This window comes from Metschnikowia bicuspidata, assembly GCF_001664035.1.
Source record: "Metschnikowia bicuspidata var. bicuspidata NRRL YB-4993 chromosome Unknown METBIscaffold_5, whole genome shotgun sequence".
NCBI lineage: Eukaryota > Fungi > Ascomycota > Pichiomycetes > Serinales > Metschnikowiaceae > Metschnikowia > Metschnikowia bicuspidata.
The window spans coordinates 839,021-856,668 of NW_017387735.1; the positions used below are offsets into that span (position 1 = coordinate 839,021).

General features: G+C 42.6%; 12 protein-coding genes across 12 annotated transcripts; 6 read left to right on the plus strand and 6 right to left on the minus strand.

Annotated features, from left to right (window-relative positions):
• Positions 1-9: 9 nt before the first annotated feature.
• Positions 10-1,597, minus strand: METBIDRAFT_33041 (uncharacterized protein). The gene has a single exon (XM_018856201.1). The coding sequence runs from the start codon at positions 1,566-1,568 to the stop codon at positions 138-140; it is 1,431 nt and encodes a 476-aa protein (XP_018710593.1). The 5' UTR covers positions 1,569-1,597; the 3' UTR covers positions 10-137.
• A 535-nt stretch (positions 1,598-2,132) lies between these two features.
• Positions 2,133-3,809, plus strand: OLE2 (Ole2p; the record flags this gene model as incomplete). The annotated part of the gene is made up of 2 exons (XM_018859051.1): positions 2,133-2,170; positions 2,318-3,809. The coding sequence occupies 2 exons, from the start codon at positions 2,133-2,135 to the stop codon at positions 3,807-3,809; spliced, it is 1,530 nt and encodes a 509-aa protein (XP_018710594.1).
• Positions 3,810-3,985: 176 nt separating this feature from the next.
• METBIDRAFT_44598 (uncharacterized protein) lies at positions 3,986-4,516 on the plus strand (the record flags this gene model as incomplete). The annotated part of the gene is made up of 1 exon (XM_018857814.1): positions 3,986-4,516. The coding sequence occupies one exon, from the start codon at positions 3,986-3,988 to the stop codon at positions 4,514-4,516; it is 531 nt and encodes a 176-aa protein (XP_018710595.1).
• Positions 4,517-4,548: 32 nt separating this feature from the next.
• METBIDRAFT_212107 (NADPH:quinone reductase) lies at positions 4,549-5,807 on the minus strand. Its single transcript, XM_018855054.1, has one exon. It carries the CDS (start codon positions 5,580-5,582, stop codon positions 4,581-4,583), a length of 1,002 nt encoding a protein of 333 aa, XP_018710596.1. The 5' UTR covers positions 5,583-5,807; the 3' UTR covers positions 4,549-4,580.
• A 224-nt stretch (positions 5,808-6,031) lies between these two features.
• METBIDRAFT_79374 (U2 snRNP complex subunit) lies at positions 6,032-6,727 on the minus strand (the record flags this gene model as incomplete). The annotated part of the gene is made up of 1 exon (XM_018859052.1): positions 6,032-6,727. The coding sequence occupies one exon, from the start codon at positions 6,725-6,727 to the stop codon at positions 6,032-6,034; it is 696 nt and encodes a 231-aa protein (XP_018710597.1).
• Positions 6,728-7,086: 359 nt separating this feature from the next.
• Positions 7,087-8,130, minus strand: METBIDRAFT_44624 (uncharacterized protein; the record flags this gene model as incomplete). Its single annotated transcript, XM_018857817.1, has 1 exon — positions 7,087-8,130. One exon carries the CDS (start codon positions 8,128-8,130, stop codon positions 7,087-7,089), a length of 1,044 nt encoding a protein of 347 aa, XP_018710598.1.
• A 654-nt stretch (positions 8,131-8,784) lies between these two features.
• METBIDRAFT_25869 (mitochondrial 54S ribosomal protein MRPL50) lies at positions 8,785-9,312 on the plus strand (the record flags this gene model as incomplete). Its single annotated transcript, XM_018855303.1, has 1 exon — positions 8,785-9,312. A coding segment is annotated over one exon (528 nt), but the record flags the coding sequence as incomplete, so codon positions are not given.
• A 440-nt stretch (positions 9,313-9,752) lies between these two features.
• METBIDRAFT_79376 (uncharacterized protein) lies at positions 9,753-10,856 on the plus strand (the record flags this gene model as incomplete). Its single annotated transcript, XM_018859053.1, has 1 exon — positions 9,753-10,856. One exon carries the CDS (start codon positions 9,753-9,755, stop codon positions 10,854-10,856), a length of 1,104 nt encoding a protein of 367 aa, XP_018710600.1.
• Positions 10,857-10,978: 122 nt separating this feature from the next.
• On the minus strand, positions 10,979-11,998 carry METBIDRAFT_45229 (uncharacterized protein; the record flags this gene model as incomplete). Its single annotated transcript, XM_018857893.1, has 1 exon — positions 10,979-11,998. The coding sequence occupies one exon, from the start codon at positions 11,996-11,998 to the stop codon at positions 10,979-10,981; it is 1,020 nt and encodes a 339-aa protein (XP_018710601.1).
• Positions 11,999-12,206: 208 nt separating this feature from the next.
• Positions 12,207-13,305, minus strand: METBIDRAFT_33045 (uncharacterized protein). The gene has a single exon (XM_018856202.1). It carries the CDS (start codon positions 13,275-13,277, stop codon positions 12,645-12,647), a length of 633 nt encoding a protein of 210 aa, XP_018710602.1. The 5' UTR covers positions 13,278-13,305; the 3' UTR covers positions 12,207-12,644.
• Positions 13,306-13,380: 75 nt separating this feature from the next.
• Positions 13,381-14,687, plus strand: METBIDRAFT_33046 (putative metalloprotease). Its single transcript, XM_018856203.1, has one exon. The coding sequence runs from the start codon at positions 13,761-13,763 to the stop codon at positions 14,445-14,447; it is 687 nt and encodes a 228-aa protein (XP_018710603.1). The 5' UTR covers positions 13,381-13,760; the 3' UTR covers positions 14,448-14,687.
• A 982-nt stretch (positions 14,688-15,669) lies between these two features.
• ARE2 (sterol acyltransferase) lies at positions 15,670-17,614 on the plus strand. Its single transcript, XM_018856204.1, has one exon. It carries the CDS (start codon positions 15,749-15,751, stop codon positions 17,477-17,479), a length of 1,731 nt encoding a protein of 576 aa, XP_018710604.1. The 5' UTR covers positions 15,670-15,748; the 3' UTR covers positions 17,480-17,614.
• The last annotated feature ends 34 nt before the right edge of the window (positions 17,615-17,648 follow it).

The following is a 17,648-nucleotide window of genomic DNA, read 5'->3' on the forward strand; positions in this document are numbered from 1 at the left end:
TTTCTTGATAATATGTGACAATTTTTCTTTTATTGAATAATATACATAAAAATGACTGAGTCACCTCAGTTGAAATCGATTTATCAAGTGATTTGTTTTGTAGGGTAATTCAAAGGAACCACGAATCTTCAAACCACTCACAATTTTTGAGCCCCCAACATTAGCTCGATTTTTTGCTTCACAAGTTCTTCGTTTTCCTTGAAGAATTCTGCCCTTCTAGCGGTCTCTTCATTATAGCCTTCCTCGCTCTTGAGGGCTTTTAATGTCTCCGCTTGACTCTCGAGCCATTTTCTCAAGAATGACACTGGATCTTCACTCAATTCGCGATAAAAGATCTCTCGTGAGTTCACATTGTGTAAAGCAGCAATTCCTAGAGAGATTCTTTGGTTCAAGAACTGGACGTGCTCATCTGACTTCGACATAATCTCGAACGCCTTCTTATTTTCTTCGATGATTTCTTTCTGTATTTTGCTCATGCTTAAGGGTAATTCGATTGGAATGTCGATGACTACATCCCCGAGAGTTGTGGATTTGGTGGTGACTATCTCGTAGTCAAAGACAATAGGCTCTCTGGGATTCAAGTGAGGCTGAATCAATTTGTACAAGTCCCGGAACTTAAAAGCATCCACTTTCAACAAAGATCTTAGCGTATCGTCTGAGTGAACGACAGAAATCTCGTTATCATCTTCATCCACGCTCATGGTTGGGTTGGAGATGGCAGAGGAGGACACAGCAGGCACTTTAGTAAAGTTTTCCGACTTCTTGAACAAATCTTTATACAAAACGTATTGCCAGATGTGAAAGACAATTTCTTGCTGCGATAACTCCCTCCTTCCGGTGAACTCAGCCATTGGAGCAGACAAGACAAGTTTTGAAGAGAATTCCTTGACGAAGATGGCTATTTTGGTGCCAATGTTAAAGATACCAGGACGCTTGATGTCGATACCATCAAACAGGTGCGAAGAGCCATTTGACACGTTTTCTTTGGCAGGGTTTATACCTTGACCCGTGGCTGAGTCTCTCCATTCTATCACGTTTGACGGGTTACCTTGTAAATTAGGGTAGTCACCATTAGGTACAATCTCGACCGACAACCCAGAGAGAAACGAAGAGAATTTCACTTTCTCTGCATCAACATTCTCCTTGCTATCTGGGATAAATCGTCCTTCGATTCGAAGCGTCCAGTGAGATTCCTGGCCTGGAGTTTCAGACAGAGTAGCACCCTGTCCCATTTTCTGCCATGGCATATTTTCACATGTGTTGTAAACAAATACGCGTAAAGTGCCTGTCTCCTTCTTTGCAATATGGGGTTGCATCGACGCAGCTTGAACAGATTGGAAATCCAAGCTTTTTTGTGCAATAAGCAAATCCAATTTCCGTTCGGCTTCTTGGAGTTTCTTGTACCATTCCAAGTTCGGTACTTTGTCGTACAATTTCGCTGGGATTGTCACGTCGGTAGGGGTGTACGAAATTGCGGGTGTGGGCGCATTTACCTGATGAATCTTAGTTGGGGCATCTGCCGCAGACGAAGACTGATTTTGGGCTACAGGGATAGCAGATGGACCCATGTTTTGTGCTTAGCTAAATGGAGGTATACGCAGACGGACGAAATGTTTATACGGTTCGCAGTTCAGGTCTGTATCCTGCATGATATACTCTGGAAGTATCTCGACTAAGGAATCTCATAATTGAAGCGCTGGATAATGTAGTGAAGGCTGCCTGTTGTATCTTTGCTCGCGTCAACAGGAATGACTCGTCGTGTTTAATATAGACTTTGGTGCTATGGAGAGGGAATCTGTGGGTCGAGGGGCACAGAGCGGTCGTGGTATCATAAACATGTCCTTTCCACTTCAGCGACCAGGTTGTTACCCGCCATCAGTTTAAAGAGTAACACAAATCCGAGAATCATTCTAAAACATTGTGTAAGAATACGGTTAGTTAATTCTGTAAACGGTCGTCTCAAAAGGCTCACTGCCAAAATATAGCTGAACCTTATCTGAGTAGGATAAGCCTGAATCGATAAGCAAGCCGCGCAAGGGCCGAATATCCTAAGCATTCAGATCCAGAATATCAAAATAGAATACTTGACCTAAAGTGGTGTCAAAGTAGACATCGGGCTCGTGGTGCTCAAAATGTGTTCAAATCCTCGGCACCTCGCTCAGTATGTCAGGTGTGTCTCGCACCATTGCCTGCTCACCCTACAGGTATCCTCTCAGGATCGTACTCCATTCCTCATAGCAAATTCTGCTCCGATGATATCACCTAACTCGCAAGGAGTAAAGGTGCGGAAGCGGAAAATCAAAACAGGTGTCTCCAGTGATGCTCAGCGAAATGCCCGAAATGTCATCCGCAAGCGTAAGCAGGACTTGCTTCGCCGCATCAACTACAGTTCCTTATTTGCTGTGGTTCTTCTACCGCTAGGGGCGTTGGCGTACTTGATACATGGAAACTTGAGCTTCATTCCTCAAAATAACCGCACATTGTGGTTCTCGGTTATATACTATAACGTGACCTTGCTTGCGTTCACGGCTGGCTACCACAAGTGCTACTCCCACTCCACATTTCGGCCTAAATACACCCCACTTCATGTTTTCTTTGGTATATTTGGTGCCAGTGTGGGAGTAGGTCCTATAAGGATATGGGCAGCAATGCATAGGGCTCATCATCAGTACACAGACGACCCCGAAAAGGATCCCCATTCAATAAAGCGTGGCTTTTTCTGGGCCCACTGCGGGTGGCTTTTGAAAAAGCCCAAAATCACTGTGTTCTATCGGGATTTTGTTGAGCACGAATTCCCCTCTACAAACGATCAGAAGCCGCCTCTCTTGGATAAACCTTCTGTTTTGACGCCACCAGCGGAAATCAGCTTCCAATTTGACGAAAGCGATTCTGAAAATGCACAAGACCAACACAGGACCCACAGGGCACTTGGTACACTAAAGTGGATTCTTTGGCAAGAAAGATTGTGCTTTTGGTTTTTTCTTCTAACGACAATCATCATCCCCATTGTCTGTAGTGTGATTCTATGTGAAGATTCGTGGATCAACGGCCTTATATATCCTGGTATCCTCAGAATGTTTGCCTGTCAGCAACTGGTGTTCAGTACAGAATCTATTTGTCATTTCAAACGCTTCTACGTCACTATTCCCTCACAACCATTCAATGACAAGAACTCGCTGATCAATTGTGCCAATCCCTTGATCTCCATTCTCACTTATGGTCAGTCTCTGCAAAACTACCATCACGAGTTCCCACATGACTATAGAGCGTCCTCGCTGATTTGGAGCTTTGACCCTACAAAGTGGTTCATTTTTGTACTACTGCAACTTGGGTTAGTGGATGACATCGCGAAGGCCCCTCAAAGTTTAGTCACGCAGCTTCAAATTCAACAGCAGCAGCAAGTCCTAAATCATTTAAAGTCTCAGTTGAACTGGGGCACTCCAATTTCTAAGTTGCCGATGATTGCAACCAAGGACTTTAGGAAGCTTTGCAATTCGGCTTCCTCGCAAAACAGAATCTACATCGTCATCCAAAACATCATTCATGACATTACGCCATTTATGGACCAGCACCCAGGAGGATTGCCCCTTTTGAAAGCTTCTCATGGCAAAGATGCTACAAAGGCTTTTTACGGTGGTGTATATGGTCACCTGACTGCGGCAGTTAATCTTCTAGCGACCATGCGAATCGGCGTGCTTGATGTTGGAAATGACGAGGACGTGTGGAGGAGAGTTGCGAAAGAAGAGGGCGAAAGTGACACGAGTGGCTCCCACCAAAACAGTCAATACAGGAGTGCTGAAGCAGCATGAAATTATGGCGACGTGAGCTGGTGTTGATACACTGACTTGAGTTAAATATTCCACATGGATCCTCGAACTGGCGGTGCGCAATACTGCGAAACTGTTTTTATTTGCCTGCAGTCACATGGGGTCTCCTGATTTGGTCCGCGATAACTATCCAAAAGAACCGACATCACACCTTAGACATGAATCCGCTGCTTTTCCACATCACAGATTACCGAGGCGCCACAGTGGAGGATCTAGATATTCGCCCGGCAATTTCAGTCAACCCCTCGACACCTCTTAAGAGAGCTTTTGAGGTGGCTTTCGAAAACGAGTTCACCTTTCTTCCAGTGATACACGAGAAAAACAAAAGATTGCTTGGCGTGGTGAAACTTCTGGATCCGAAGCCTCTTGAGAAAACCAGCTCATCAACTGAGCCACTCACAATAGAATTTATGCATTGGTTCAGTCAGAAAGCCAAAGAAAGATATGCCAAAGAGGACGATAAGTCCAACTCTAAGACGCCATTGAATTCCAAAATTCTCAGGCCAAAAGCGGCAGGAGGCAAGCACTATCAAGTTCTTACCCCTTTGACCCCGCTAGAGGAACTAGGCAAATTCTTCAACTCCGGGAACTATTTTGCTATTGTCACCAATGGTGAGGGGAACTTGGTTTATGGCGTAGTAACCCCAGAAGATTTGGGCAAGTACGAACATTCAAGACCCCGGTTGTGAAAAGTTTAGAATCTTTTTGGCGCGACAAAATCATGGGCACCAGTAATTAAACACTATTTAGAAATTACGAAATCTCAAGAACTAATTTTCCAGACGTCTTTCGACCCTCCAAGTCTTTCATCGCCTGAGAATACTCAGACAATGGGTAAGTTTTGTAGATTGTCACATCCACGGTGTCTCTTCTCAAAGCATCCTCTAGGATGTCTGTGTAATACACCCATTCCTCTTTTGTTTGGACCGAATTGAACAATACTGACCTGGTGATTTTCATGTTTTTAGAACTCAATCTGTTTATACTGAAGGGAGGAACGACACCACTGGCATTTCCATAACTGACCAAAGTACCCTTTCTGCCCACAGATGCAAAGGAATCCTCGAAAGAGTCCTTTCCCACGCTATCAAACGAAGCACGTACTCCCTGACCATTTGTAATTTCCGCAACTCTCGCAGGGATGTTTTCGTCGACTTTGATTAAAAATTCAGCACCTTTTGCCTTCGCGGTCCGCAATTTGTCATCCGTGGAAGCAATTGCAATCACCCTTGCCCCAAGAGAAGAAGTGAGCTTGGTGAGGATTTGGCCCACTCCACCTGCAGCAGCCCAAACCAAAATGAAATCGCCCTTTTCAACCTTGTACGACTCAATTGAGAGAGTAATTGCCGTCAACCCTTGGAGTAATACGGCCGCCCATTTCTTCAAATCTTCGTCCGTAGAGTCATCTGGGAGCTTCTTGATCTGCACTGCATCGTCAGAAACCTTTGTATATTGTGCAAACGATTTAGCTGCCATGTAAGCCACTTTATCCCCAACTTTATACGATGTGACTGCCTCGCCAACAGCAACAATTACACCCGAGGCCTCCTTTCCAAAGATATGTGGAAATTCTGTGGGATAGATGCCTTTGCGGAAGTAGGCATCAATAAAATTGACGCCAGCATACTTGTTCTTGATGATCATATCGTGTGGATCGGTGATTTGTGGTGTATCCACTTCCGCATATTCAATGCCATCAGGCGAGTCTGATTGCTTCCTGGCCAATGCAACATTTTGCGTTGTTGGTATCGACATTTTTAAATTTTTGTTTGTTTGTAGTATATTACAGTGAATAAAGCAACCTTCATGTCAAAGTTGGTTAAACACTACAGTTCTGCATAATTACTCAGGAGCTTACTTTCGCGCCATATGAGACGGGCATCCTATTCTAGCCAGTTGAATAGACGAGAGTTAAGATCTCATAGCACAAAATTCAATGTCTTGGTTACCTTCTGGGAAAAAAACATTTCGAAGCGTCAGCTTTGAGGGCAGATACTTCAATAGCCAGATCATTTTTCCTCGATCCCGTCTCGCGCCATACACCAGAACGCGTTCCCCGCATCCATTCCCGTTTCCGCACCCAGCAGTCTCTCCTGTCACAGGAAATTATTATGAAGGGCCATCTAGGTTCGTTCCAAGTAAGCTGTACCGAAGCCCGAATTCGCTATGCATAAACTTTGCTAAACTTCTGCTTCACTTTTGTTTTATCTGTTGCGCGAAGACCTCGTTTCTCGTGTCGCTGGTTCTTTTTTCAAATGTTTGTTTCCTTGTTTAGCAAGAGTTCTTTCAGCGTGATCACCATGTTGTATCTTCTTTCCTTCCTGGCCTTCCTTGTATGCGTAGCTCAATGTAATTCTGTTGTTCATAAAAATAGCGCCATTCAATCGTTCGATGGCTTTATCGCTGCTTTCAAAATCACCAAACTCAATGAAGCCATACCCCTTTGAATGTCCTTTCTCATCTCTGATGATTATTGGTTGGTTGATGAGATTCCCAATGGCTGAAAATGTATTTTGCAAATATTTCTCGTCCACTAGTTGATGCAAATTCTTGATGAACAACCTCGCACCAACCCCAGCTGTATGTTTGAACTCTGGTGAATTCGAGCTGTTACTCTGAGGATCGGTTTTCTTCATCTTGAGCGTCCGACCATAAAGTCTAACTCCTCGAAGTAGGTTGAGAGCAAAGTCTGCATCTTCTATGCCTCGAAATTCGACAAACCCGAATCCTTGATGTGTTCGTAGAACTCGGTCTTTTGGAAGATAGAGCAGCCTCACAGGGCCAACCTGGATGAAAAGTTCATACAAGAGTGCTTCAGTGACCTGAGTATCTAGATTTCCCACATAGATTGTGGCATGAACGTTTCTGTCTTGTTCCAGTGACTTTCGAAATACGTTCATTGAATCGAAAAGAGGATGACGCTCGTATATGGGAAGATTGTGGAACCCATCTCATTCGTCTCGCGCGGTGCAGGTCACTCGGATACAACTGGCATCAGTTTAAATAAATAGAGAAGTTTTATCGCAATCTTGATTATGCCTTTCGAATGGCTGGAATTGACGTTGGTATTTGCAGCCATAGTTTGACCCAAAGTATTAGGGATATATTTGGTCTTCTTACTACTGACGTATATTCCGTTGGTGGAAAGTGAGAACCCATTCACGGTTTGATTTCTTATGTAGTACTATCGCAGAAATACGGATTCTCGCTTCAACCTCAAAAGACATATCAATCACCGCCCGTGGTTACTAAAATCGTCTCATGATGCTTGCACGTTAGCTTCGTTGCGCAGTATTTCCGGGAAAGTCAAGTTTCTCTCAGGGGGTCTGGAAGATTCCTCCTCCGGAGCTTCATCACTATCCGATTCACTGCTGCCCAGACTTGAATCTGTGCCTGAACTGGAGTCGGAATCCAGCTCTGATTCAGACTCTGAACTTGAACTAGCGCTTGATGATTCTTCCGAGCTGTCAGGTGTGAGGCCATACCCATGCGCTCCAGAAAAGTCTGCGTTTTCGATTTCGTTGAGAGAAACATAAATTTTGGGAAACTCAAGGACAATCTTGTTTTTCAATGCAGCTGCTAGTGATTCGTCCTGGGATAATGGAATGAGAGAAACCTTCAGAGTATGAGAACTCACACAATTCTCTAAGTAGAAATGGAGCTTATCCTTTTCGCCAACTTCAGTTCCCATGTATTTGGCCAAAACTGGAATAGGCACGGCGTCCTTCAACAAAGATGATTCTTTAAGTCTGAAACTGACAAACGACTTCTTTGGGGATGCACCATCTTCAAAAGGCACCCATTCGACAGACCAAGTAAAAGCATTAGACTTTTTGTCGTATCCAGACTTGTTTTGTGAGCTCCGGGACATGCCCACTGGAAGATGGATTATAAGTGTGTTTTCTCTCTTCACGGAAGTGGCCATCACATTGGGGAAGACTTTCCGCACCAAGTCCATTCGGGGGTCGTCTTCCTTCGTGTCATTGAGGCGTGGCCGCTTGACATTCTTTATCTGGTTGAAATTCCGCTTGAACACTTGTTTCGCGTTATCCTTGAGATCTGACTTTCCAAGGTTAATCTTCCGTTCGAAGTTGAGAAGGTAATTATAGTCCCTGTTTACCAATGCTTGATTCGTTCCGAGATCATTATTAGGCACGAATCTGGTGGGGTCGACAATTCCGGTGCACTCAGATCGGAGCTTGTGTCTTTTAACGCATTCTAGAGAGCAGGTCTTGGACTCGCATGCGGGACATGTATACTTGGATTCCCTTTCTAGACAAACGGAACAAACTTCTGTTGACATTTGGTGATATGACTTTAGAAGAATTCTATTAGGAACCAGAGGCAAGGTTTTTGGATACAAGTTTTTGTTTGTAGGAAATTGATGTGAGCCCGGATTGTATGGCAATTAAACTTGAGATGAGATGAGGTGTGATGCACGAGCCGGCCCAACTCACGAGCACCGCGACCATCGGTGATGTAACCTGAGTATTTTAGGTGAACACCACAACAACTAAAACATCAACAATTTTAGTATCGAGGAACAATCAGCTCAGAAATAAGCCTAATCGTTCGAGCTTGAAATGAACGTTAGTTATATAATTATGTAGGGGCATGCTGAAATATTGACAATTCGATTCTTGTGGGCCGTTTCACTTCACAATAAAAAATGCGTCTTGAGCTTGTTCTGATTTTGGGGGGCAGAAAATGTCTTCTTCTTGAGGCGTGCTTGCTCTGTCAAGTTTATATAGTCTTCCTTGGGGTTATTGAAGACTACTTAAAACCTACTGGTCTGGAATATATTACATGCGTTGAAATTCCCGTGCACCAGTACACCAATAAAACGGAAATATTTTTCGGCTTGATAAATCTCAGAGCCTCATTGGCAACTTCGATTCCAGGATTCAAGACTACTGCCAGGATCATGATCCCCAAGGTTAGCATAGTGAGACAGTCTATAAGGTGGGCATCCACCAAGACAGCTGCAAAGTCTGGCAAAGTCCATGTGCAACTATTACAGGACTGCTTACCTTTGGGTGTCAAAGGTCAGATCGTGAGAGTCAAGCCCGGATATATGCGCAACTTTTTACACGTCGGCAATAAGGCATGCTATATAGTTGATGGCCAAGGGCCCAGAATACCTGTCGTGGAGAAACCTCGCCCAGCGTCTCCTGCTGAGGGCAAGAAAGTTGTTCTCAAGAAGCCTGTCAAGAAGGAATCTGTGCCCGTCTTGTCTTTGGACGACTTGTCCAACTTGTTTACCAATGCCAGAACGGCAAAGGCGGCTGAGGATGCGCCAGCTCAATCATTTACAGCGGAACCTGCTACTTCCACATACTCTTTGGCAGAATTGGGCGATAGTTTGCCAGGAACTTTCACCATCAGTGCTCCATCATTTCCTATCTCGAAAGACTTCCTTTCCGCCACTGTTTTCAACTCTACTGGTATTGAAATCCCCTCATCCGCAATTACTGTCAAGGATAGCAAAGGCGAAAGTGTGGTCGAGATCGAATCATCAGGTCTGTACTCATGGACTTTCCTGGTTGCCGGAAGAATTGGCTCTCTTCAAAGAAACCTTAACATTCAGTAAATCTGTAAATAGAATATGTACATGTGAAGCTCGGGTTATGCTTCATTACAGTCAATCCTGCGGAACATTGTGTTCTCGAATATGTTTCACGCTTATCGTGGTCGGTAGTTTGGGCAAGTGTAAATCGATATACAAGGCCATTTCTTGCCGGAGTACTCTTTCATTGAGCGAAAATTATCTCTGCATGAAATTGACGACGACGACTGATTTTTTGTGTCCCGAATTTTGCTTGCATGTATGTATACAAGCTGATCAATGTATTGGCGAAACCTGCCGTAGAGCGAGCAACCGAAATATCGCTTCGCGTTCTAGCGATCATCTGCCTTTTTGCCATTATGAGTCTACGCTCCTCAGCGGCACAACTGTCAAGGATCCAAAAACCCGGTCAAAACAAAAAATCACTCATCAACCCATTGTATAAGAAAGTAAACAAAAATGGTTCGCATGGCACAAAGCCTGGAGCAAATGAGGACAAGGTTTCAAAAAAAGATCCTTTAGAGGTGTCTGAACACAATATTCAGATGGACTTCCGACTACAAGATGTATCTTCCATTGTGAAAGCCATTAATCTAGTTATACGCAACCAGTGGGCTGAAAGCACTCTCTGTCATGACAGATATTTTAGTCACGAGGTGAAGATAAATTCAAAAACCCCTTCAGATCTACTATTTCTGCTCAGAGGAATATCCATGGAAGGAAAAGCAGACATCAATAAATACAGGCACCTGCAACTTCCAACGGGGGGTATGCTCACAGTTAATCAACTTTACACTCTTTTTGAGTCAAAGGGTAATACGTACGTCGATCGCAGTCTTGAACTATTTGTCAGAAATAGCCAAGTGAGGAAATTCATAATAACAAATGCACTACCTGTTATCCTGCGAACAGGAAAAGGGGGTTTAAATAATCAGGTCACATATGGGTATGAAAATGCGGAGGTTGTTGTCAATACAGAGCAGTATCTAAATGAGATTTCAGACACAATCCTACAGGCTGACACTGAGGTTGCTTCAATCATGGCGAAATTCAGAGAGCACATACTAAATAATCCAACGGCACTTTTTGTGACGAACCAAGATTTCTCAGCAGATGAGCTATCCAGCCTAGTTACCACAGGGTTCTTGACGCTAACCTCTAATCATCATTTTGAAATTGACGTCCATCAATATTCCATTGCGTATCCCAGGTGTGGTACGTTTTTGAAGATGATTAATTCGGGCAGAACCTGGTTGGTCAAAACCCTTTATAAAACGACTTACAAAGAGAGTCTTGAAGAGAACTTGTTTAATAAATGGGAAGGAAAAATAATGGCAAACTTCAGGAAACCTTTTTACGGCTATGATCTTCTCTGGATTCTTGCCGACGCGAAGGGCGCTGGTTTTATTGAAGCGTTCAACACGCCAGTAGGCAGAGGCTGGCGCTTAACAGGAAAACTCTAAGATTGGGACTCTTGTATGGAACAACCATAGAACATACTTTATATCTGAACTAATGTTCATTGTTTAGTTTATATTAAGGCTTGATTATTCGATAATTTTTTTTCATAACCAAGTTGATGAGATCAGCTTCTTACCTTCATCTTTTTCTGCAACTTTCTTTGCTTCTTCTCATTTGCCTTTTTTTCAGCCCTTTCCTGCTCCTCTCTCGACATTCTTCTAAAGCGCTCTTTTTCCTCTCTCTTCAATCTAGCCTTCTCTTCAGCCAAATCATCTTGTTTCATAGCCTCCTCCGCCTTAATGATCTTGGCTACCTCAGCGTCTCTCGTCTTAACTACCTTCTTAGAGGACTCGGCTCTGAAGGTGATCTCACCAGATGAAATTTTGTCAATAATCTCGAAAACTGCAGCAAGAACCTCGGAAATTTCGGCTAATTGTTGCTTTCCTGAGACCAATTTGACAGAAAGAACAATTCTACGTTGAGGGATCAAGTCACGAATCACTTGAGGTCTGTCAATCGGCTGGTCAGTGAAGGCAAGATATCTCAAGTATGAAGCCATGGAAAGGTTCAATGACTTAGCAAGTCTCTCAGTGAAAGTTTTTTCTTGGAAATCGTTAGCCTCGCTCATGAAAACAAATGATTCGGGTAAGGAAGCTGAATCAGAAGTCTTGGTCAAAGATAAGTAATAGTTCAGTCTTCTGTACTCGTTCATGCCCAACTTTGAGACGATAGCCGAGATGAAGTTCTCATAGTCAGCTGAGGGGGATATCACAATATCAACCTTGTCTTCTGGAGTGGATACAGATTCTGTAAAGAACGAGAAAATCAGCTCCATGACCCAAATAAAAAAGTTCTGTCTGGGAGCTAAGCGGAATACCAAATTCACTCTCGAAATGTTTTCACGGCCCGAGGCGTAGGAGGCAAAATTCTCTGAACTGTCCTTTTCAAACAACTTGCCATTTCCAACGCCAAAAAGGTGAAAGTTCTCTTCAAAGACCCCCAGCACACCTTGGAGAAAAGTCGACACCTTCTTGGTGTTATACAGGTCTCCAAATTTGTACAAAAAAAAGAATATCACACATGTGAACGCCGTAAATAACTCCAATCTCCAATCGGCAAGTTGAAGTCTTTGTAAGAGATTCATGCTCGTCAACTCCTCCAACGAATGCATGTGGAAAGTCTTGCTGCATATCAGTTAGTACCTTCCGAGACAAAAATTGACATGTGGTAGAGTCGTGGCACCACTAAGCTTTCAGCTTTTTCAAACAAAAAGTATGACAACATACAACGGAGTTCCATCCACATTTGTGGGACCAGACTTTGCGTATTCAACAATTTTTTGAAACATGTTTGCCTTCTGAAGAATGAGTAGTTGAGTTGGACGGATATCGTCGACTAGTGCAGGTGATGGTGGTGCATATTAGGTCCAATGTCGCCCGCCTGGAAACAATCGCGGGATATCCAAAAAGTAGTGTCGCAACATGGCGGTATTGTGCTCATGAATACAAATTTGATCTACCATTGGAGAAGTAATTTTTTCTAAGGTTTGCTTTCACGCTTTGTAAAGGTATGGATTTTCCGCAGGTGTGAGTATTTGCCTGGGTTGGGTATCCTTATTTCCAGGAAATCCTTGTTTGGATCTCCGACAATACTACATATCAAGTGCTTCTTTCGACTTGAGCGTCCGATTTCATGCGTTTCAAATAAATGCAAGAATTGGCTCTTTGATCCATGGGTTATTCTGCATCAGCTTATTTTTCAATGAGTTCCGTGAAGCATTTCTATTATCCTTAGTCGGCTCTACTTCTTTTGGAGTCACCTCCCTCCTCTTCCCTCTTGAATTGGGATAATCCATCTCTCACTGCAGACGTAACAAGCTCTCTCAAAGCTTCTTCTGGGTTCTCACTATTAGCGATCTCTTCAAGTTTCCGTCTTCTCTCGGGATCAAGATCACCAGCGTCTTCTTCCATGGTATACCTGATGGCATGACCGTCGACAACACCTGAGCTTGGCAAGCTATCGAAAACAGTACCAGTTGTTTCTGGTTTGTCATGAAGCAAAGAACGTAAGTACTGTGTTATTTCTGGTTGCTCCGCCCCCTCTTCTATGTAGTCTGCTGCTGTCTGGTTTTCTTCATTCCGAATGTTATAGTCACCTTTTAACTGTTCCACAATAAATTTAGCGGTTTCAATGTCCTCAACATGATGCAAAGGCGTGTCGCCGTCGTTATCTTGGATATTGATGTTGCCTCCTCTGCTAATAAGCAACTTTAAGAGATCGATATGACCATACGAAGCAGCAGCGTGAATAGGCGTATAACCGTTCGGGTCCTTGGCGTTAGCAGTAAATTCATTAGAGTTGAGATACTTCTCCACAAGATCGACTCGGTCGTCAGCAGCGGCAACCCAAATATTTGGTTCCATCTTCAGGTAAGATATGATGAGGCTATTTTTTTTAACTTGATACAGGAAAAGCAGATATGTGCGCGAGATGGCGAACAACATGAAGTTGTAGGGAGTGGCAAACACCAGATATAGCTACAGCAAATTATACTTTCCCCGAAAATTTAGACTTTTGACTTGATTAAGTATGAAATTGCTTTATAATTTTTACTGGCTTTTGGTTCTAAAATACCAATAGAAAGCTCTCTGCAAGAAGCCTAATAGGTCACGTGCGTTCGAATGATTTGCGGTAGTTTTAATTTCAGTTCACTGGAGTCGTCTAATGAATGGCAGAAACTCTATAGGCATAAATTTGAGTCTCTACATATGAGCCAACATTTATCTCAAGAACCAAACCAATTGATGTAAGACAGTAGACTGGTATGAGAGCTCACATTCTGCTGGCTTAATTTCGTGCAGTTCTGCGATCAAAATTTCGTACAAGCGCTACACCATTTCATCAGAATGACCAACGAAAAGTCTCTCGAAACATCGGCCCCGGAGAAACTCAAGGGGTTTGAATGGTGGAGAAGATCTTTAGCCTATAGAACGGGGCTAGGCGTGGACGAAAAGGAGGCAGCCCAATTTGAACACGACTATAAAGCGAAATACTATCCCGCCAACTGCGAGACGTGCGAGAAGAACAGAGATTGGGTTCTTCAATACTCTCCGTCGGTGACGTTTATGATGGATCATGTTCGTAAGCTTGGAGGAAATTTGAGTCGTAAAAACATCATATGTGACGCATGTGACGAAGCCAAAGGTGGAGGTTTTCACCCGGAAATGGGTATTCTTCTATGCTCTAACTGGCTACAGGATACGGATCTGATAGAGGATGTTTTGACCCACGAACTAGTTCACGCGTACGATCACTTGAAGTTTAACGTTGACCTAACCAACTTGAGGCATCATGCCTGTACCGAGATCCGGGCTTCGATGTTGAGTGGTGAATGTCGGATCATGAAAGAGATTCAAAGAACTGGGCTTGGAAACTTCGGAGGAAAATTTCAACAGTGTGTCAAGCGTAGAGCAGTACTCTCGGTATCTGCTAATCCAAAGTGCCAAAGTAAAGAAGAGGCAGAGAATGTTGTGAATTTAGTGTGGAGCTCATGCTTCAATGACACCAGGCCTTTTGAAAGAGTATATAGATGAAATTGTGAATTCTCCAAATATGTGAAATCTCCCAAAAACCCAGCAATGCAAAGAAAACTCGTCTCAAATTGCTAATGAATGACATACACTAGCTATAATATTAGCTCACTATACAAAAAAAATCATGAAAGCAGAAAATTTGGTGTCCAGAAATATATGCGATTTGCAGTTCATACCTCAAGAGAATGATAAATTGTTCTGTACTTTATGTGACGCCTTTAGAAAAAATTAATTCTCGACAAAAGACTTGTTATTTCTTTTCAAAGTTCTTCCATAATCTTAATTAGAAGTAAACGTCAACTCATCCAATCTTGTTGACGACTCCGAAAACTAAAGCTATCCCACGCGGTTTATATACACAGCAGATAAAATCTCAAACGACTCTCTCGATGAGAGATAAGAGTGGATATTAAATAGCCCAGTGGTCACGATCACATGTTCTCTCAGGTGACCTTATACACGAGCACGATGTTCACTCCCCAGATAAAGCGCTTTCCTTGTCCCTGGTGACAGTCTTTCATACGCGTCAATGAGACCACTATCTTTCAGGTACTTTCTAGAACCTTTTATCGGGTTCTGATTTCATTTTGTATTCTTTTATTTTATTTTATTCTACTGTTGAAAACTTTTGCACTAAAGAAATGAAATGTTATATAAAAGTAAAAGATTTCGTGGTGTATAGCTTGACTTTTGCAGTATTCGGAGTCGGGAAATTTGGAATAACCATCCCGGAACTCATTTAGTCATTCAATTTAACACAAGGAGCCAATTGTTAAGCACAAGTTTAACCAAAACAAATTCGAAAGTCAAGTAACATTTTTTCGAAATAGCCGGCGAGTGGAACGTGCTGTTGCCAAAGGATTTACATATTCTAAGTATGAAAGTGAAAAAGAGCAAAATAAGTGCAAAGGCATGGAATTATGCAGAAAAGCTTGTTAAATATCTACAATCTGCATAAAAAGAGAGTATTAGTTTTAGCAAAATGATTCTGTTGATGCAAATTCGATTTGAGTTCGTTCACATGCAATTCAATAATTAGAGAGCCATTTACTAGTTGATGTAATCATTTCCGTCAGAACTATGAACACCAAGATGAGGCTAATTTCTACTTTGATCACGCAACACGCTCGGAATTCAGTTGTCGCACTGAGATGAGCCGACATATCCAGAATTCCGAGGGTGCATGTGTGCGGATTCGGTGTTTTCTTATCGGTTGAGATCATGCAAGAAACAACTTCTTGGCCAGAAGCTTATAGAAGCTATAACATCGGACAACTCTTCTACGTGGAACAAGCCACAAAATGCCTTCGCGCAATTCCCTGAGATCGAATCTCCAAAGAATATCAAAAAATAAATCAAGAGAGCCTTTGCAATGCGACTTTACCCCAGAAATATCTACTCCCAGCGAATCTCCGCCACTCGGTAGCAAAGAAGCCGCTTCAAGACGGGGAACAAAACCAATAATTCAGGAAAAAATCAAAGCCTCTGATCCTAGGCATTTTGATCAATCCACTATTGAAAACGTCTTCAGAGAAATAGAAAGAAATGCTCATTTCCGAGCGTCCCGAAAGAAAAGGAATGCTGGTATATTCCGATCCAATTTCTCTGATATCGAAACAACTCCTGTTCCTAATACTATTTTGGAAGGTCCTGACTTCAAGAGCTCTCAATTTTTTGGATTCTTCATCTTGTTTTGGCTCGGAGTTGGCTTCCTCATTTTGAAAAGTCTCCTACATAGTTGTATTGATCGAAAAACGGCGTTGTATAAGGCGCCCGTCTTCGAAATCTTCACCACAGGCTTGTTTAAAATTGCATTCACGGATATCTTGATGTACTTATCGATTTATGCAGTTTATTTTATACAAGTGCTCTGTCGTCTCAACACCATTCAATGGAGAAAGACAGGCAGACTCATCACCTCCATTTATGAGCTATGCTTTCTCGTATTTTGGGGATATTTCATTTGCGAGCGTCTAATGAAAGACCAGTGGATAGGAAGAGTGTTCTTGGTTCTTCATATGTTTGTTCTTTTGATGAAAATGCACTCTTATGCGTTTTACAATGGTTACCTTTGGAAGATTTTGAGAGAAGTCCAGTTCTCAGAGGACTACTACGAAAGACTTCGCAACGGCTCTGTGGAACTTCCTGAGGGCTTCCAGCTTGAGGCAACAAAAAGTCTAATCATGGAGTCAATTGCTTTCTGTAAATTTGAGTTGTTACATCAATCCGTGGCTCTTGAAAAGGCTAACGAACGAGGTGTTTTGGAAAAAGACTCGAAAGAATTGTGCTCCCATTTGGTGAAATTTCCCAAGAATATCAACGCAAAGGACTTTTTCATGTACACTATGTATCCTACTGTCCTGTATGCGCTTGTTTTACCAAGGAAGCTAGAAATAAGGAAAAAGTTTCTATTCGAAAAACTATGTGCTCTTGTTGGGGTAATATTACTCATGTTGATAATTGCTGATGAGTCAATTTACCCTTTGGTAATTAGGTGCAACAACTTCAGAGCAACGAATGCATCAATTCAAGAAAAAAGTTTTTTTGCGCTATTTGCTTTGATTGATTTGATACCACCCTTCACCATGGAGTACATGTTTGTATTTTATCTCATTTGGGATGTTATTTTAAGTGCAATTGCCGAAGTCAGCAAATTTGCAGATCGCGACTTCTACGGTCCTTGGTGGTCTTGTACAGATTGGTTGCAATTTGCCCGTTATTGGAACAAGCCGGTACATGTGTTTTTACATCGTCATGTTTACCACTCATCAATCAGCGCATTCTCGCTTTCCAAGACTACTGCTGGGTTCATAACCTTTTTGATTTCCAGTGTTGTTCATGAAGTTGTAATGTATGTTATTTTTGGGAGGGTTAGAGGATTTTTGTTTCTCCTTCAAATGGCACAGATTCCATTGGTACTCATAAGTCAGTCCAGGCTCTTGCGTGACAAAAAAGTCTTGGGAAATGTCGTGTGCTGGTTTGGTTTTGTAACGGGGCCCCCAATGATATGCATTCTTTACCTAATTTTCTAGAAATAATACTTAGTGATATTAAGAATCTTGTTATACACTTGTTGATGCTTGATGGCCGACCGACCTCTTATCGATTCGCGTCTACTGCATCTTTCTTTAGAGTCAAGGATCTCATACTTAACTTTGCAAAAAATTTCTTTGAGCGTTCAAGAGTACTTCTCACCTTTCC